Source organism: Cottoperca gobio, chromosome 3 (genome assembly GCF_900634415.1).
Source record: "Cottoperca gobio chromosome 3, fCotGob3.1, whole genome shotgun sequence".
Lineage (NCBI taxonomy): Eukaryota > Metazoa > Chordata > Actinopteri > Perciformes > Bovichtidae > Cottoperca > Cottoperca gobio.
In genome coordinates, this window is record NC_041357.1 from 21,865,657 (window position 1) to 21,885,581 (window position 19,925).

The following is a 19,925-nucleotide window of genomic DNA, read 5'->3' on the forward strand; positions in this document are numbered from 1 at the left end:
TTTTATTCAGTGAACCATTGATTAAATATTCTAGAAAGTTAATGACTTCTTTCACTATGTGAGTCATTACAGCATGTTGTTTACATAGATACATTTATCATATGATGCTAAACGTGGTATTATTTTGTATTTAAGGGACCTCATTTCTGGGTTTGTATACATGTTTTGCATTTATTTTGGCGCAGCACTTTTTTGCTTTTTTGTTTGTATTTAAATTGTATTTATTTCAACATTAGGGTATTGGTGTATTTCCACTGAGAGCCAGGCTTTCTTTTGGTTTTGATTTTACCTTACAGTAGTGATATATGTACCCAGTTCTGGAACAGAAAATGCTTCTTGGTTTTGGTGTTTGTGTATGCGTGTGTGTGTGTGCGTGTGTGTGCGTGCCTACATAATGCTCAATCCCACAAATGTTGTGCGCACTTCCCTGCCAACATTGCCACTAAGCGCCCAGCTTGACGTGTGAGAGATGACACTGTCGTCGCCCCCCTGGTCGTAATGACCAACTGCGTGAGACATAGGAGAAGAATAAAAAGGAATGTCATTGTCTCATTGTGAATCATTTGGCTCCAGTTGGTGACATCTCTTACTGTCCTTACTGAAGCCCAGATCCTTCTTTTAGTTTCATACAATGTTTAAGTTTCATCATTCCTAAACAGTATGTGTAGTAAGTGACATTCTCAGTAGTAGAGGAGTTTCCTTAAAACTTAAACAACTTTTTTGTTGTGACAAAATAAGGCCTTTTTAGATTTAACAGATCATGTGATAAGACCTTTTTTTAACTAAATGTTTCAATCTTTAGCAATTCCTTAATTAGCTTTTATTTTCTCATGTCTGCAGCAATTGTGATAATGTAAATTAGTTTAGTTCAAACCCACAGATATTTGTATTGTGTGCAGCCAAGCAATGTTCAAACCACAAGAGTTACATATCAAATTCTTATCAACATCCTAATTATTTAATATTCTTAATGAGTAAAATAATGGACTAAAATATGTGGATAAAATGATGCATAAGGCATCTTGAAGTTTCTACTTGATCTAATGGAGCAGGTTTTAAAAACAGTATTGTAGATTTAAATGTTTCTTCCATCAAGCGTGATATAAAGTCACTCAACCATTGAAACAAGCAGACAGTTCACACCTGAAATGCACCAATGGTTTGTATATATTTCACGTGGGTTTCATACATTTTCAAGTTTCAGAGCACTTGCATTATGTGTGCTTTGGAAAGTTGTGGACAGTAATTTAAGCCATATGTAATTAATGAGCTAAAACATGGTCCTACGACCATCATGGTAAACATCAACATTTATCTGCCCAATTTTGCTGTTACCATGCAATTTGGTATTGGTGACCTTTGTAATAATTCAACAATCAAAATGAAACAATGCACATGTATTTCAGTACAAACTTTGTTTTACTAGAAATGCAGTTTATAAAAACAGTACGATAGTAAAACCTATCTGTAACACAATGCCACATTGCATCTAAAATTCCATGCAATTCATATGAAGATTTTATGTATTTCTGTAAGTTTATACAAACAGTCATGACATTAGAAAGCAACTCAACTGCAAAATCAAAAAAGATTATGCACGTCAAAATAAAATTCAGCTTCAAAAACTAAATTACATAAACTGTTGTCGTACAACAACGAAAGTATTAATACAAGTATTAGCATATTTATGTAACAAAATATCAAAATAAAATGCCACTTTTCCTCTTCAGTTGGATTATGACACTCTTATAATAAAAAAAGCAGAAGTTGGACACAGAGTTTGTGTTAGCGCCGTACGTATAAAAAATATGAACATTACTGATGTACAACATATTAGGGACATCCAAATATTGAGCTGCAGCTCAAAATTCTAACTGTAAGAGATGTGCTCCTCCTTATATTTATGTCTCCACTGTAATTAGTATACATTTTTAAAAAGTCTAACCTAATTGTGATACTGTCTTTTCACCTGAATTCACCTTGTCAGTGAGTCTCAGTAAAATAAGGAATGCCCCTAACATGTTTTACATCAGTCTGGTACACACTGAAGAGCTCCTGCAGTGTGTTGCTGCTCACGGTTCAGGCAGTGATGGGCATGTTGTCCCTGTAGCAGGCTGGCCTCTGGGGGCCGCTGTAGCTGCACAACTCCTGGTAGATGCGGGCCATCTGGTCACTGGCCACTTTATCAGATATCTCCAGGTTTGGGTTGATGCAGTAGGGCTGGGAGCGACGCATGTTCACTGCCTCCAACAGGTGCTGACAGTTCACCACAGTGATCTGCCATAGGGAGACAGAGAGATTTGTTTTTAGTGTCAACATACAGCATTTGCAGTGATTAGACTTTAACATTCTTGGTCACAAGATTCCAATTTCTACATTTAAAATGTAAATGTGTGTTGCTCAATCTGTCAAAGGTTTGAGTGAGACACATGTTATGCAATGACTGCTCTTACTTGCACAATGATCAGTTTGCTCTTGGCATTGTTGAGATCATGGAGCTCCTCTCCGAAACACAGAGTCACTGTCGGATCAGGAGCAGGAAACTGACCATCCTGATACATCTGTAGAGCTGGAACATACATGTGAACAGCTGTTTAGACGATCTTTGCAAGTTATCAATCCTCCATTATGATGTTGCTTGCTGTACTCATTGATAAAAATGTTTTGCATTCTGAGCGTTCACTAACTGAAAAAACATAGATGCTCACCTTGAAGAAACTTCCCGGCGTCAAAAATCTTCACCACAGCATCCCTCTCAAGTTTACAAGGCATGGGGCTGTATTGCGAGCCCATTTCTGACAGCCCGCTCCAGAAGACACGGCTCTGACACAGCCTTTTGATGAAGATGCCCTCTTGGTTGGCACGGACCAGTACGCCTCTCTCCAGGTGGCCCAGGAGCTTGCGTGTGACGTGGCGCTGGTGATCGTGCTCTATGAGCTCAGCGGGAGGGAAATTAACACTCTGCATGCTGTCTGAACTGTATAGAGGGCCACGACCCAGGTGCGGTTGGGGGGAGATCCGGCAGCCGTCGGGATGAGTAACCGATGTGGTGTGCATCAGCTTTCCTCCATAGTAGAAACTGACAATTATCTGGGAGAAAGCTGGAGAAGAGAACATTTGGTAAGCTTCGCAAATGTCTTAAAGATAATGACGGAATGCAGCCTGCAAGTAGTAATCTCTTGGTGTTATTTAATGGGTAACATTAAATACCTGAGCTGAGATTGCCTGAGGGCAAAGGGTCCTGATGTAGAGGAAAAGCTGTGAAAAACAGGAGGAAGAGATGAGTTAGGGCCCTTATTACCACAGTGGACACAACCACACTGTCATGTCATTATATTGCTGCATCATCAGAAATACCATTTCTCTAGCCAGATCTCAAAGAGAAATAGGCTAATCCACTTAGTCAGCCTGTTCAACAGGATGTTAGTCAATTCTTCCATTGCAGAATTTAACAGACAAGAAAATGACATCTATTTACCACCCACAAACACAGCGACATGTCATTGAGCTTTCCACTGTGGTGCTTTTCAAAGAAATTAAAGCTCATAACTGTTTTACTTAGACAGAAGGCAGAGAGATGCCCGGGAAGACTTATAGCCACAACACCCTCTAAAAAACCTGCTTAATTTAGTCAGAGGAGTTTGTGTTGTATTGTAAAGTTCTTACCATTGATGCTGCCCTGGGACCAATACTCTGGACTGGCCTGGATACTACAGCTTTCGTCCTGCAAAAAGACAACAATGTAAGAAGCTGCTGACAACAAAGCACTTTTGTACACTTCAGAGTCACGTAGACCAAGTGGGAGCGTGGGCTAGCTCAGTGCAACAAGTGTTGGAGGTGACAGCAGAGTGTGATAATCAGAAGAAAAAAATGTGACACAAAAGCTGGGTGGCAATAAGGGCAAAGTGCATCCAGCATGTGTGACAGAGGGGGGAGAGCGAGAGAGAGAGAGGTAAGGTATATGGTTTCATAAATGGTTTAAAGTGAGCGGTAGTCGTACCTCTTTAATGAGCTCCTCTATCTCTGCAGGGCTGCAGTCCATGTCTATGATATCGCCAGAGCTGGTAGTAGCTGCCATGGACATCACTGAGCTTTTGCCATCTGTAGGTGAAAGAAGAATATGTTATGACTCTATTTGTGGTACAAACATATAACTTTTTTTCATGATTCATAATTATTGCAGGAGGAACCTAGGAATTTTATTCTGCAACATGCATTGCACAGGCAGTTCTAATGATAGCATTATGCACAAAGTCTGTTAAAGGTCATCAATTCTGGCTTTCAGGACATCAATTGTTCACAAACTCACTCTTCTGCTCTTCCTCGGGTACAATGCGGTAGACTTTATAAGGCTCAGAGATGTCTAGCTGCGACCTTTCTCCCACCTCCTCAAAGTCAGGGCTTTTATTCAGGGCACAGCGGAGTCTGGTCTTCCATGTTGCAGGCTCAGCCTTTTCCCCCTCCTTAAACTTGCCTTTAAACACAGCCCAGGCCTACAGAGGGAACAACAAATATTAAAGATGGTATGGTATTGGATTAAAGTTGGATGCTTTAGGAGGAAATGTGAAACTGATCCTTTATTTTTCAACTCTCAGAAAGAAAGACAATTGGCAATTACTAACTTTATAGGCTATGGCTTTATTAACATTTTAAAATGTAATTAAAAATGAAAGAAATGTTAAGTTTCATATTGACATGTGATAACAATGAGATTTAAAAGGTCCAATTGCCACAAAATAACTAGACTTGAAGAAGCGCGAGACAGATTAATTAAGATTTATATCTGGTTTTGGTTTTACGCACTTCATCTACAGTAATTATCTACACGAGATTGCTGTCAAACCTTAAAAATGGATGCGTCTACTTCTTGGTTATAATCCTGTTTCCCAGCGTGTTTCCATGGAATTCGGAACATGGTGCGGCTCTCATCCTCCCACAGCAGTCCCGAGTACAGCCCGCTCTGGATCTGCTCCACCAGCCACTGCTTCAGCCTTCGACCTCCCGAGTTTGTCATCTTAATGGAGAAAATATGTTATTTGGATTGTTCCCCTTTTACCTAAATGAACAGGATATAATTCATGATAGTAGGTAAAAAATATTACTATTGACTTAGATAGTAGTATAGCCTCATGTATGTTTAATCAAGAAAGAAATGATCGTTTTTCAACTTTCACCCTTTAGAAAAGAAATCAAAAGTAAAAACACTTACAGTTTGATGAGAGTTCGAGCTCTTGGTGGTGTTTGTGATATCCTGAGATGTTGATGGGTGGCTCTCTGTCAGATTTAATATCGTGCTCTGTGTTATGAATGAAATAGCTGGGAGATGATTTGACAACGCTGCCTTCAGTCTGACCAATGAGAGCGTTGAAGCTCCAGTAGGCCGGCCCAATCCGGAAGTGTTTTTCTCCAAACTGCGGGCATTTACAAGAAATGGCCTGACACAAGCGATGGTTGTAAAGTCGCAGCCCACGCTAAAAAAGCTACGCAGAGGGCTGAATAAACCCGGAGAGTCACATGTTACTTTGTGCTGTGGGGGATTTCTGAGCTCCAGACCAAAGTAATGCGTCGAAAAGTTCTCGTGCAGGTAGAACACAGTGGCCTATCTGTGTGATGGTGAAATAGGTTTATTCTACCAATCCTCTGGGAGATAGCAGCCCTAAACATATGGCCTAGCTGATCAAATTAAGATCAAATTCAAATGTCTATTGTTTTATCATGTGTCAAAAAAGACTTAATTTTTTTTATTTTATTATAATAACTTGATAATTACTAATTGATAACGAAACAGATTACATGGCACAGATGGAAGTTTTCTTGATTTTTCAACTGCATTTCCTACTTGTATTCCCTTTTGTTAAATGTACAGTAAAGACCACCTCTCTCTGGATGTGCAGCCAGGAATGAACATGCCTACACCTGACCATTACATTACATTACATTACATTCATTTAGCTGACGCTTTTGTCCAAAGCGACGTACAAAAAGATTAACATGTTAACATTAACATTAACAACACACATAGTAAAGCCTATTCACAAAAAATGATGTTCAATTTCAATTTAACATCATTTCAAATTAGATATTAGTTATGCCAGTGGTAATGCAACCCCCACAGAAATCAATTCCAAGGAAACAAGTGAATATCTATTCCTTGGAAGATTTATGAGAGCATGTTGGTGTTCTTTAGACAGTCTTTCTTTAGAAATCTTGAGGAAGCATTTCTAATACATTTCAGTAGTAGGCTATTATTGGGTCTCATATCAAATGAACCGCAGGGCTGATTTGGAATCATGATTAAGGTTAGTACATGTTTAAAATATGTAAACATATACATGTTTATATTGATTTAGTTAAGCTCACAGTAGAACATTTTTACTTAAAATTCTCAGGTTCATAAATACTGTTTTAACTTTATGTATAGTTTGATCTCTTCTATCTTAATGTGAAGTCTTATATTTTGTATACAGTGTACCATTAAATATATATATATTTGTGGTTATAATTGTGGTTTGTTGTAATGGTGCAGGTGTGATACTTTGTACAAATAAACCATTTATCTCACAGTGTGTAAGAATGTCATTTTTTAATCCTTGATTATTATAGTCTGCTAAAAGATGTACCATGCTGTTTATGTCCATGAAGCTGCACACCCAGGGTGTTGTGGTATAAAGCAGCATTAGCAGGTGATCTGCTGAGTAAAACCCAGAAACCTCTCAAATTCAAAACCAAAACGTAGAAAAAAAAGCTATTCTGGGTTTTACTCAGTGTAGCAATTAAGCTGCCTCTCGAGACAAACAGTTTATCTAGAGGTGAGCTACAATACTAGTCACTTATATAGTCAGGATTTAGTTTACTTACACACAGACAAATACCACAGTGTCGATGGTACAGATTTATTAGGATTTCCACATCAATCGCTGCATTTTAATATAAAAAACACCATAAATACACAATCAAAACAACTGCACCCGTGAATCTATAACACCAATTACATATAAATCAGCTTCAACACAATAGAAAGATAAATCAGTGCTTCAGTAATATCAGGAAGACTGCAGACATCCTTCATATGTAGTCAGCAATGCTTTGTGTATCTTCCTAATTCAACCTGCTATGTATTACTTAAAGGAACATTTTACCAATGTTTAAACTTGCTTCATGAGTTACTCCTAGCTGTGTGTTGTTAAGTGGCCATGTTCTCTACAACTGTATAGACAGCGGAAGCAGTTGAAGTTAACGAACACATGTCACGCCTGGCTCTTCTGACATCAGTTGATGATTGACAAACCACAGAGGGTTTGGCTGTTGTACTTTTTTCCTTTTGTCCTCTCAGGCTGATAAGAGATAACTCAACAGGTTTGCTTACTGGGTCAGAGTTGCTGGGAGCTCGATTATGTTGCAGACATTGGTACAGTAGATGGCTTGACATTTTCTTCAAAGATGAAGCGAAAAGTACCAGCTGGAATGAGAGAAGAGTATCCAACCGGGTGGAAAAAAATGCTGTTTACTACCTGGGCAGTGATGTGCTACAGTAATATATTTATTGTTGTTACAACATATGTAAGTGGCTAGTGTATTCGCTAACAACACCATGACCATTGTTTAGTTACTGTGTATTAAACTGGAACATGCAACGTAACATATTTAACAGGCAAGCAGCAAACACTTGCTTTCAGTAGGATTTACATAATAACAAATGTAATGCCGTCAGCCCGCCAAGCATGCTAACTTCCCCAGCTGCAGTGTTCATCTAAGAGTGAGACTAAAAAGGACTGCATGCTGGTACGAGTCAGAATAACTGCTCACAATATGTGGCATCAAATTGGTTGGAGATTTGTGGATTTCATTGTCCACCAGCACAAACTAGACATCCACACAATGAGAGACAAAATGTTCCTTTAAGACAGTATTAATTGGTCCCTTCTTTAAGGCTACCGAGAACATTGCAGGTGTAGAGTTTATTCATCATGGCTAAGGTGCTGAAGTGTTTAGAGTAAGGCGTCTGTGAGCACCGATACCCTGGTTGTGGCTGTACTCAGTTAAGAGAGCAAGAAAGGTACTGGTAGTGGATTAGAGTCTGTAGCCCAATTCTAAATCAACCTCCATTGATTAAAAATGATCAGACTGATATAAATAAAAATGTAAAAGATATGCTTAGCTTTTAAGGGACACTTTCAGAGTTGAACAAAGGCCTTAAAATTGGATACAACTTGGGGTTGATTTGGAATTAAGTACAGAATAATAGCTGCCATTTACAGACAGCATTGGGCAGGACTTCAGCATCATTAGATGCCCATTTTTCAGCTGCTGCTTTCAGGATCATCAGGGTCGGACGGCAGAGCAGACACACCTACACCTCGATTTGTCCAGTGCTGGTCTGCTCCTCTCCTCTGGCTCTCCTGTTGCTCTGTGTACTGGCTCAGCAGGGCACCGACCTGCTCCTCGTCATTAAATGGACAGGGACGGAAACTGGACCGTAACCATTCTCGGTACTGGGGACAAGAGGACAGACAAAAAACGTAACTCAATAAATGTCATTGAGTTAACATAGAATTACATTACAGTGTTTAATACCTTACTGACTATACATTTGTATGCATATATGTAGTGGTTTTGACAGACACACTCGATTTAGTTTTTTCTTCGCTATAAATCTCCACACACACACACACACACACACACACACACACACACACACACACACACACACACACACACACACACACACACACACACACACACACACACACACACACACACACACACACACACACACACACAACTAAAGTGTTGCTGGACACCTTTGAAATCTGGTACCATGTGCAGACAATACATAATGTCTTTAAAAAGGTCCAATGTGTAAGATATGCCAGAATTGAAACTTAAATCAATGAACTAACATTATCAAAAGAATGTGAAGAGGTAACAGTGTGCACGTTATGTCAAAGACGTCAAAGTATTGTGTTGCAGAGATATCTACTGAAGTTAGCATGCTAACTGACTTGCGCCGCTCCGTCCAATCTTGTAATACCACTTTGTTCCTCTGGAGGTGATAGTGAGACACTGTAGCGCCTGTCTTACCCTCAGTACAGAGGGAGAAGAAGTACAGCTGCCTGACTCGCTTGTAAATATTACAGCCATGTTCCGTGTCTGAGCAGGGGGCTCGGAATTACACATTGACCCTTTTAACGGCGAGTCCCATTTAGAATTTATATATTATGTATTCTGTAATCTGTGCTTGATGTCTTGCGTCCGTTTGTCATGAAGTCACATATCTTTGATTTCATAAAACTTGAATTAACCTGATTACACTGGAGATGTTTTCTTTTCTTTTTTTAACAGTATAAATAAAGATCCAAAAATACAACTGAGTGCAAAGTTGATTTCATAGTTTGAACTGACATATGACAAGATACAATGTACCTCATGAAATAATAATTTGTGTATTCAGTTGCTAAGCAGGAGGGGATGAATTGAAAAAAAACTTGTCTAACGTGAACTTGATATATGGGAGGAGAGGGCAGGACAGACAGGAAACAGTTGGCTCTCTGCAGACATTCCTACCCAGACAGTCACCTGGAAAATATCCTTTTCAAGTTACTGCATTTCATGGAACATAACATTTCACACCACCACAACAAATAATGTAAAATTAGAACCGAGTACACACTCGGTCCAAAAGCCTCAATACTGTGAAGCAAAATGTTAAAAATCTATTAACCGACATGTGAAGCTCCTTCATGTGGACTCTGAATCCCAAAGCTACCAAATATTCAGGTTGGCATGTATTCATCTTATGGTGGTAAAGCATTTAGATGGCTTCAGTCATAAAACAATGTAAAGGTTTGAGTTGATAACAACTTCCTCCAGATAACTGACTAAAGTGCCTTTTTATCAGTCTTCTTTTCTCGTGAATATTTCCAATGTTGCTTTAACAGCTGGTCAAACAAAGCGAGGAATTTCAATTCATCAAAATGATTTCCAGAAATGTATTTTGTGCAATACCTTATTATTTCAGAAATACAATGAAGTGAAAGTCACTCTGAGCGCAATACATTCATCTTCCTAAAATGAGTATTCTCGCCTTGAACCCAAACACCAACAGTATAGCACTGACTCATAACATCAACAAATGAATAATCAAGGACACAGTATAAAGATAAGACATCAATAAGCGGACTGATATCAGGTGCAATATTCTGCAAACTGTCATAGTGTCATCTTGAAAATGAAAATGAATCTTGTTAGAAGCTGCAAAGGACTTTCTTGTCTTCCACATCCTAATACTTTGATTCAAAATCAAAAGGGGAGGGTGTTACAATCAGGCAACGCACCCAAACAGTGGAATTTGTTCCGTCAGAGCTCAAGTCATGGCCTTTAAAGTTAAGACAAAGATTTGAGACGAACAGTTAACTGTGGGGAGGCTCAGATTTATAGATGAATTGCTTCAGAACAAAGACACTCGGCAAGGCACAAAACGTTTTCATTCTTTCAACAGTTTGAAAACAACCAAACCTTTATAGTGCACACTATACAGTATTTAATACAAGCAGCAAAAATAACAATTGATCAGCCTTTTAGATATAAACGGCCCAATTGGATGAATGTTGGGATTTTGACACCCCATCCTGGACTATAACAGTATGTTGTAAGTTTCTTCTTTTACTAAATTTGCTGAAGGATTTGGACTGGAGTCTATTTCATGTGTCTTGTAACTGTGTTGCTGTGGCAGTGACTGTTGTTATAGCTGCATTAGTGACTACATTGTTGTTTTCAGGATTCCCTCACTTTCTATCTGAGGAAGATGTGGGAAAAACACAAATACAGAAATCCCATTTCCCCTTAAATCCTCGAAATCAGTGCAAGATCTACAAACGGTGATCTTTTCTTTTTTTTAAGTTATGTTGCAAGATGCTGACAGTAATACTAGACACGTGATGAGCAGTACCAAGCTAATGCAATCCCAGCAAACCCCCTGCAGTTCCCCTTCTCTACTCAATGGCTGGGTCAGTGACACGGTAATGAGATCTCACACAAGTAACAAAATTCTAAAAAGTGCAAAACAAAATGTTAAAGGCTGTAAACATTTACCTGAAGCGTGTTCATATAGAACACATCCTGCCAATAGTAAAAGGCTGTGGAGACGATGGCTCAAAATAAAATGCAAACAGACATTTTCCTTTCTCCCTAAAATGTGAAAATAAGATTTATACTTGAAAACAGCATCCTAGTCTTCTGTGCATTAGTAATATATTCCTTAGTACATTGCTTAACATTTTCTCAGCATTAAAAAAAAGAAGCTTTAAACCTGAACAGTTCAACTGGTAATTCCTATAAGTGGTGATGTTCATAAAAGTAAAGTAGACAACTATGAGCATTATAGGGTAGGTCTTTGTCTCCAAGAGTGCAGGATCATGGGTTATGTACCCTAAAAGTCTCCTCACCCATCAAATAGGCTGAAAGAAGTCCACTGTAAAGACTAAACAGTGAGGGTTAAAGCGCCCAAAGAAACCTCGTAGACAGATGAGAAGTCACTGTTTGCATTTAAGGACAAAGCCCCTTGACATACAACGAAGGAGGATTCAATTCTGATTTTAATATAATATAATTAATATCAAGAATGAATTATGAGATTTTTTCACACAAGATTAAATGAATAATATGAACCTTAATAAAGTTTCACAAATCTAATCGGCATCAATATTTATTCATTTGATGCACTGTGCGTAGAGTTGATGATTTACTGTGAAACAAACGATGGCTGTTCATTGGCCTCTATAAGAATAACAAATATACAAACTATTATAAAAACGTGACAACATGACATCATCACAAATCAGGCAGTCAACTGTCAAGTATATCATGTTCCATGACAGAGAGCCACAATCAATATAGGTTGACCTCCGCCCCTCATGTGCAGCGTGAAGGTTGTATGTGTCATATCCTGTGAGTTCCTGTGCACGTCTAAGTAGCTTTGAAATACCAACAGCACATAACACTCAGAGACATTTACAGAACGTTTATGTATCGGATACATAAAAAAAACGCCAGGGGAAAAACCCTTCGACTTTAGGCTGCATCACTGCGAAATGTAAAAGGGGGCTCGATGCCTTCTGCAGGTGTGTTGTGTGTGCATTCATCATGTCAGTGTGTGTGCCTTCGTGTGTTTACCTCTGAGACCTGTGTTGTCTGGTACTCCTGCAGCTGCTGCTGGAAGCCATAGTTTGGGCCGACAAAGGAGCGAACAGCCTTGACTGCAGACAGACACTCGACGCAGCTGTAGTGGGTGACAGTCATCAGGTAGGCCACCACCATAGTAGTGCTACGGGACACACCTGCAAGGCTGCAACAGAGCAAAGCACACGGTTTGGTCTTCATAAAGCAAATGCATGTTTGACACCTTACTCCTTACTGACAATAGGTAAATAACAGAGCCGGTACTGAAATGTTTGTCTTTGGTTCTATCCTTTGAGACACATTACAAACCCACATCCAAAGTGGACATGACATGTTTTGACACCCCCCAGGTGCCAAGAAGGAGCCGTTAATAGCTTTGGACATACAAACCTACCAGTGAACGAGACAAGATCCACCATTCAAGCGACATTCATGGATGAAGCTGATGCACTCTTTAAAATGTTGTAATCTGGAAAGGAATAAACAAACATAGCACACATTATTCTGTGGTTTGCAGTACAAAATATAGAAATTATAATATATTATATAATAATTCATATAGAAACATTAGTGCTGTTGCTTAGTAAATCAGGAAACTAGCTTGTTTTTGTGAAGGTATGAGTGGTATAAATGTTGTAAAGCTAAAAATAGATTACACAGTACAGGATATGAGAAAGGACACCTTGAACTGAAACTCCTGTGTTGGGGCCCTAACTTTGGGTTTCAAATAGGTTGCTGAAACTGTAATAACATGACAACTGTTATGATTTGGACTACAGAAAATGCAAAAGGAACTCTCAAATATAGCAAAAGACCCCAGAATGAAGCAAGCCGTTTTGGTAGCTTAGTTAGTTTTTGTTTGTTTTGCAATTTATCTTTAAACTACTTTAACTTGTCATGTGAGAAAGAGGTTAAGTCTGCTCAAACTGAGTCTGTGGTAGACCAGAACCCAGACAGTAAGGACAAACAAGGGAAGTAACTGTCCTTAATTGTGTCTATCTGCAAAATTACATCAGGTTCCAGCCTTCATTCATTCTGTCTCAACAAAGGATACAGTGAATCAAACATATACGAACAACACAATACAAAATATATTGTACCCAGAACCCAAAAACACAAACAGAAAAACAGCTTATTACATAAGATAACTGAAATCCTCAGAATAGGAGTCTTCGTTGAAATGAAAATGGACACAAAGCAGCAAAATGTGGTGCAACTGCTCCTCAAATATCCTACTTGTTCACTGTCAGGAAACACTGATGGTGTTTTACATAATCAAGAAGTGCATGGCTGATAGCAGCGTCTCCTGAGGAGCAGATGCTGGTTACTCAATAGCAGACAGAATAACAGACTGCGGCTAAAATAGATTGACTGCCACTTTACTTTTTTTCCCCTCCTTCCTGAGATCCAAACTCCTCTTTAAAACATGTCTCCTCAGCACTTTGTTCTGTCTTCCTAGCAAAGAGGTTTCCGGCCGTCTTGTTTAATATGCAGAAAATTACCTTGTGACAAAGATTTGAGGTTTTAACCGGTTGATTCCAGAGAAAGAAAACTGAAATAAATTGTTGACCTACTTGTACATTCGAAATACAAAAAACAAAGCTTGTTTGATTCTATGCTACAGTGAAATTTTACTCAATATAATTACATAGGTATGCATAGAAAACCATTAAAAAAAAAAAGACCCAAAGATAACCATGGTGGACACGCAGAGTCCTCACACAAATGCACATCTCATTTTGGAAATGTTTGATGCAAATGACTTCACACCTTCATGGTCAGTGCACACTGTGCATTAAAACCATAGCAGGCTTGAAATGAGATGTTCACAAAGAAGGGGAATCCCTGGCTCTCCACAAACAGGTACATGTACATGTGCATGTTAGCAACTATATAAATCAACATTAAAGGCAATTCCAATTAAATATTTTGCATTCATTCAGAAGGTGCTGCCATCTCATTACGACACCGAGTGTCAATTCTACAATAACCTCGACAACATCAACGACAACGGTGACCAAGTAGGCCTTGATGTCTCAGCTAGTTTTTACAGACAACCTATGTTAGGCCACTCGTCGCCGACTGAATGCCTGACTGATCCTAGAAAGTCCCTGACCAAGATTTGTAACTTTGTTTTTTATCTATTGAAGTCTTCTGTGAGTTTTCGCTTGTTGTGGTGAGGGTCTTTGTCCTTTTAGTTATTGTTTTTCTTAGGGTAAATGATGCAGCCTGTTGAGACAGTAACTGTGATGTATGCCTCTACAAATCCATTCCAAAAGTACAGGCACAATAGCTTTAGGAAAGTTTAATGTTTGTCAGACAGCTTTAAACTGCGACAGTTAAGAGGGGCCATCAGACCTGGCCACTGGGGTGCCTGGTGAGCTCGGCGGTGCGTCAGTTGGCCTCACCCCTCCCGTCAGTCAGACTAGTGATTGTGACAGAAGGGGTTTATTAAAGCCCTGGGTGGTCGAGGCCAACAGCCAGATGTCACTAAGGTTTCCTTCCTCTGCTGCCTGAGGGAAGGACACTTGATTGCGACAGTGGAGGTCAGACACCTCAAACCCAACCCAATCAGCAACATCCAACCAAACAGTAAACCTCCTTCTCATTAACTTGCATTTCACCCAGCTCCAATTTCCTTTTTTTTTTTTTTACAAAGTAAAGCATGTAGAGTACCTCTTCAAACCCCAGACAACTTCAATGACTGCCAAACTCAAAGCCACACAGGGCTAAAAAAAAGAAAGAAAGAAAAAGCCCAACCTTTTAGCTCACTCCCATATAAACTATACACTTATTTACAGTCTAACAGCCGCCGTGTGCATTATAATTCTTTCTGATCAGAGTGGATAGGCCTTTGAAAATGCAGAGTTTTGAATTGAGAAGTACTAATACAGGATCTTTTTCAACTTTGACACCAAGGATGTGTCCCATCTTTGTCTACTATGTTGTCAGCAAGTTAGTTATTCATCCTGAATCAACATTTCCCACACTTTTTAATATAATCCATTCAGTCATTGTACAGTCCTTGTCACTGCAGACTCCACTGTTGATGTGAACGTGCAGAGATCACTGAGCCTCAACCAATACACATGGGGTCAGCAAAGAGCTTCTCAGGGATGGTCTAATCTCATTCCGAGATCCCACCTGTCTGTGCAGGAACCCCGACAGTGGAAGGCACCAGTGCAGCAACAACGACGTGATCCCTCACCAGCTCCAACACCGACTGCAAAGTGGGTCGCCTACAGGGGTCGCACGTAATGAGACTGCTCTTTTGCATTGATGCTCAAACTGCAACCCCTGATTGATGCTTTTGTTTTGTGACCTCAGCCCATGTCAAGCATGAGATCAAAATATTGTATAAAAAAAATCAACAGAAATGCCATGACTAATGCGTTGTGTTAGCGATCGTGCAAGGGTGGAGGGACAGCTCATGCCTCTTTCAACACCAAATCTGCCTCCTGATGAACAATGACACGCTGAACACACTCTCTCTCTTTCACTAAATCTTTATGAACACTCCATGATTAATGTAATATAGAAGGGTCTACTTTACTTCATATAGCTACAAGTCATGAGATGAACAGTATACATTAAACAAGCCATTGTTAGTAGTAAATGTCTAAAAACTACCAACAGGAATCGTGCAATAAAAAAAATCAATCAGTTTTCTGAACTGTCAAAAGCCTTCATATTTGTAGCAGTTTGCTTTGGGCTGACACACCCTGGGGTTACAATCTGGAGCGTAATAGTGTTGAAATAATACTGCATGACTCATCAGCGTTTCAGAAATTTACATGGACAGAGACATTCAAAATCTGAGGTATAAACACAATAGTACATCTGATTGTCTGTGTGTGCACGTTTGCTTACTCACAGGTTCTGGCTGGACGCATCAGCCGCATGAATACAAAGATACGTCATGTCCTGTGAAACATAGATGAACAACTGTATAACAACTGAAACAAAGTTCAAGAATCTAGGCCACACATGACATATCTCGATGTTAATGTATGTAAATCTTCACCTATATTTATATTCTAAAAATAAGGCCTAGGTCAGTTTTGCAGTTGCTCCCCTGCCACACATATCTTCCTGTGTGAGCCCTACGGTCTTCCATGTCTGGGACCCAGACCATTTTTCATTTAGTTTACATGTGTAGTATCAGTCTCATAACATAATGTTGAATAATATATTTAATGTCCCTGAATTAAATGTCTCACACTTTTAGTCATTGCCTGCTAATTACACCAGATTATAGTGGCTAAAGAAACACAGACACATTTAAACGGTGCCATCTCAGGCACAACACTCTCTTGCTCCAACCATAACTCATCACCACCCCCAGCTGGCTGGCAGGACACATCACATTATTACATGCGTACCAAAATATTCATGTAAACTTTCCACAGAAAGTACAAGTAGTTTGACCCATCCAACTTGGATTTTCCACTAACCTCAAACACGGGTTTAGCATTGTTGTATACAGACAGAATGTGGGTGATGCCATTTTTAGCCAGACTTTCTCTGTTTTCTGCATCTGGGAAAAAAAAGAAAGAGGAATATTTGTCACCGTAGTCATGTCAGTAAATTTCAAACACAACAACAACAACTCTGTCCAGTCATAGTGTAAACTGCAGGCAGCTCTGATAGGCGTTTACTGTCCTGTAACATCATTTGGTGCAGTACGGCCTGTGGTCCCGTGTTACCGTCACTTGGACTAATATTAGCTTGTGCCATTATGTGCAGCCATAATCACGGCAGCTAAAGTTAGAAAGCTGCAAACGCCACATTAGCCGGGAAGGGGTTGTTCGAGGCCAGGGGGTGACACATCGTGAGTGTTGACTCTTATTTTATGTGGAGCAACATCTTCTAGACTAATTATATTTTATCAACAAGGCATTTGCATCTCTTTACTGACTGAGGAACTACTTTCAGCTACAAAATCTGATGTTTGATAGTTAAAACCTTGTTATACTGCATGACGCACAACACTTAAATTGAAAACCACTCACAGGTTTTATATTATATACATATATTCACACATATTATTTGAAAGAGTACTGTTTGCTGTGTTAAAATGACAATAAATCAAAGCAATATGTTTAAGAAAACTAGTTTTACAGCTAAGTGTTGTGATATGCTACAGTATCAATCCCCCCCACCACACCACTGACCCAGCTATACCGTATGTATCAAATGTACAAACATCAAATCAAGTTACATCATGTTTGTCTTACCTCTTATATTCCCAAGGTAGAGTCCATCGACAACCTGTGAAGCAGCAGTCACAGACATGATGCGTTAGATTAGATTTTCATTTACAGTCCAGCTTCAAAATCTTCACTTGAAAGGAACACATGTCCCAGGTTGAGCCAGATTGGATTTAAGGGCTTAAGAACCAAGTACCAGGAAATACAGCCATACAAGGCCTGAAGCAACGATGCATGATTATCTGGACGAAGTGATGAGTGGCAAGGAGCCACTGAGTGATGCTGTACTTTGGTAGTAGTACCATGAAGCAGCAGGTGTGTGAAGATAATTAAGTGCTGGATTCTCACTAATCAAATGTATGACTAACTCAGCCTGTACATTGTTGCGGCAACAAAGAATATATATGATGACTAATGTATCTGCATAAGCAAAGTCTGCTTACAACACAAATAAAATACTGTTACTTTCCTGTTTCAAAGACAAATTTTGCTGAACATGTGTTGATGAAACTGTATTATCACTTTCTATTGACTAACCAATATACAGGGCTTTAATGTCATTTTGCATGACAACTTTTTATTATTATTTATAAAGTAATAGTTTTGTCACCGTATCATAATAGGGCAGACAGAACTTTGAAATGAAGAATAACAATGTTGCAATAATCTTTTGATTTGCTCCTCAGAGCAAAGTTTCAGGAACCCCTCATCAGAGGGTCAGAGGTCAGAGGTCAGCAGCAGCAGCCCTGCATGGATTTAGTGCCTTGCTTTTGAGCACTTCAGGCAGGGTGAAAGGAGGAGAATACAACCAAGCCTACCCTTTCAGAGCCAGTCTTCGAATCCATTGTACTGTGTGGAGTATAATCATTTGTATATATGATAACACAAACTTATGAATTAATCACAAATCTAGACATAAATAAATAATTGAAACCAACAACAGCTCTAAAATGTCATCAGATCTGAACCCAGAATAAGTCTTGGTTTTAGCCTGTTTACACTGAACTATCTGCTGCACTAAAAGCTTCTGCACCAAATATCCAAAATGCATTATTTGTCATGTCACGTGATTGATTGAATTGTTTGAATGATTACAGAAAGGTGATGGGCGCACCTCCCAGAGCTTTACGCTTTGTAGAGTTTACCATAAAAAAAAAGAGTCCCTGACAACAACATGCTTAACACCTGAACATAAAACAAAACCAAAGCCTACCTTATTCATTCCATTGCCCATGGTGGCTCTGAAGCAGTCTGCGATGAGCTAACACTTCAATATCTAGATCTGCAACGATATCTTAACATGGACTTTGAAGCCAAAACGCGATACTGGACTGACTGTTTGCAAACTTATAACACAGTGGACAGCCTTCGCTTGAGCCGCTATGTTTGTCTTGTATTCAACAACATTATTAAGTTCCAACACCGTGATTAAAACAGTAGCCTGATGTTATTATTGCAGCCTTAACCTCGTCTCAGCTCCAACAATAGTTCCGTCATGCTGTATCGTCTTCCGGATTGTTTTGACGTGAAACAACGGCAGCTACGGGTTCATCCGGTAAGTGACATCACAGCATGTCGTCGTCAGCTCAGCTGTACCTTCAAAAGCCATCTTCTACCTCATACATAGTCATACATGTAGACCATAGACATACAGTCTGGGATTTAGACGTGCAGGTTATAGGAAACCATAAATCCTATAATGAAGCTATTTTGCAACAACCACTTCACTGAAGATGACGTAGTTCATCCATAAAATGGGCAAACACGGAACCCCTCTTATAATCTCTACCCACCCCCCATATATTGTTATTTTGAAGTGCATGTGATCTTTATTAACATGGCACTAACAACTTTTCACTGATAAAAACCAGTTGCTTCATCAATACCACAGATTGTACTTCTACAGTGTAAACAGGAAATGATGCTGTTACAAGGTTCACCACCCAAGGGCGTAGGTTTGGTTTCAGAAATAAATGCATTCATTTGCCTGCATTTAAATAAATCGAGCAAATACCATTTTATTATGGAATTGTTTGTGCCTTCCCTAATAATGCTAGTATTACCAAAAAAAAAGTAGAAATGCTATATCCTACTTATTAATAGGACCATATTAGGCCCAACTGTAAATACACAATAGATTACATTATAGTTTGAACCCAAAACATGTATTCAGCAGTACCTTTTGGTATGAATCAACCGGAAAGTATCGAATTGAGGAGGACATGTCCCACCTTCCCTAGTGGCTATACCTATTCATTATTAACACTACTGGCCTCATTTTACTCACCCTCAGAGTACTACATGGTCTAATATATATTTATTTGTCAGGGTTCCACGTTCATAAACAAAGAATCTATTGGCTAGTGTAAAGTATCACTGGCCACCCTTTTAAAAAGATAGTTTGGAGTGGCATTTAAACTATTGCAAATTACACTGTCAATTATTTGATGTTGCAGCTGTTTGTGGTTCACTGGCACAGAACAGAAATGCTCAAGTCAATTTTATTAACTAAAAATATATAAATAATCTAAAAAACTA

At 39.2% G+C, this 19,925-nt stretch overlaps 2 protein-coding genes across 2 annotated transcripts; both read right to left on the minus strand.

Annotated features, from left to right (window-relative positions):
• Positions 1-1,400: 1,400 nt before the first annotated feature.
• Positions 1,401-5,318, minus strand: irf8 (interferon regulatory factor 8). The gene is made up of 9 exons (XM_029428638.1): positions 5,210-5,318; positions 4,844-5,014; positions 4,310-4,493; positions 4,001-4,101; positions 3,667-3,724; positions 3,211-3,258; positions 2,709-3,101; positions 2,454-2,569; positions 1,401-2,277 (listed from the first exon to the last, which is right to left on the minus strand). Exons 2-9 carry the CDS (start codon positions 5,012-5,014, stop codon positions 2,080-2,082), a joined length of 1,269 nt encoding a protein of 422 aa, XP_029284498.1. The 5' UTR covers positions 5,210-5,318; the 3' UTR covers positions 1,401-2,079.
• Positions 5,319-6,879: 1,561 nt separating this feature from the next.
• dusp22a (dual specificity phosphatase 22a) lies at positions 6,880-18,983 on the minus strand. The gene is made up of 7 exons (XM_029426396.1): positions 18,601-18,983; positions 17,415-17,448; positions 16,632-16,714; positions 16,052-16,101; positions 12,572-12,646; positions 12,172-12,343; positions 6,880-8,492 (listed from the first exon to the last, which is right to left on the minus strand). The coding sequence occupies exons 1-7, from the start codon at positions 18,619-18,621 to the stop codon at positions 8,301-8,303; spliced, it is 627 nt and encodes a 208-aa protein (XP_029282256.1). The 5' UTR covers positions 18,622-18,983; the 3' UTR covers positions 6,880-8,300.
• Positions 18,984-19,925: the final 942 nt, after the last annotated feature.

Bases quoted from the DNA above. Each gene is read 5' to 3' on its own strand.
- dusp22a (XM_029426396.1), bottom strand. From the start codon at position 18,621: ATGGGCAATGGAATGAATAAG. The intron at 17,449-18,600 runs GTAGGCTTTGGT...GCTGCTTCACAG, and splicing joins TGGGCAATGGAATGAATAAG to GTTGTCGATGGACTCTACCT. The intron at 16,102-16,631 runs GTTAGTGGAAAA...TATGTTTCACAG, and splicing joins ATGCTAAACCCGTGTTTGAG to GACATGACGTATCTTTGTAT.
- irf8 (XM_029428638.1), bottom strand. From the start codon at position 5,014: ATGACAAACTCGGGAGGTCGAAGGCTGAAGCAGTGGCTGGTGGAGCAG. The intron at 4,494-4,843 runs GTTTGACAGCAA...TTCCCTCTGTAG, and splicing joins TAGACGCATCCATTTTTAAG to GCCTGGGCTGTGTTTAAAGG. The intron at 4,102-4,309 runs GTGAGTTTGTGA...TTTCACCTACAG, and splicing joins ACCCGAGGAAGAGCAGAAGA to ATGGCAAAAGCTCAGTGATG.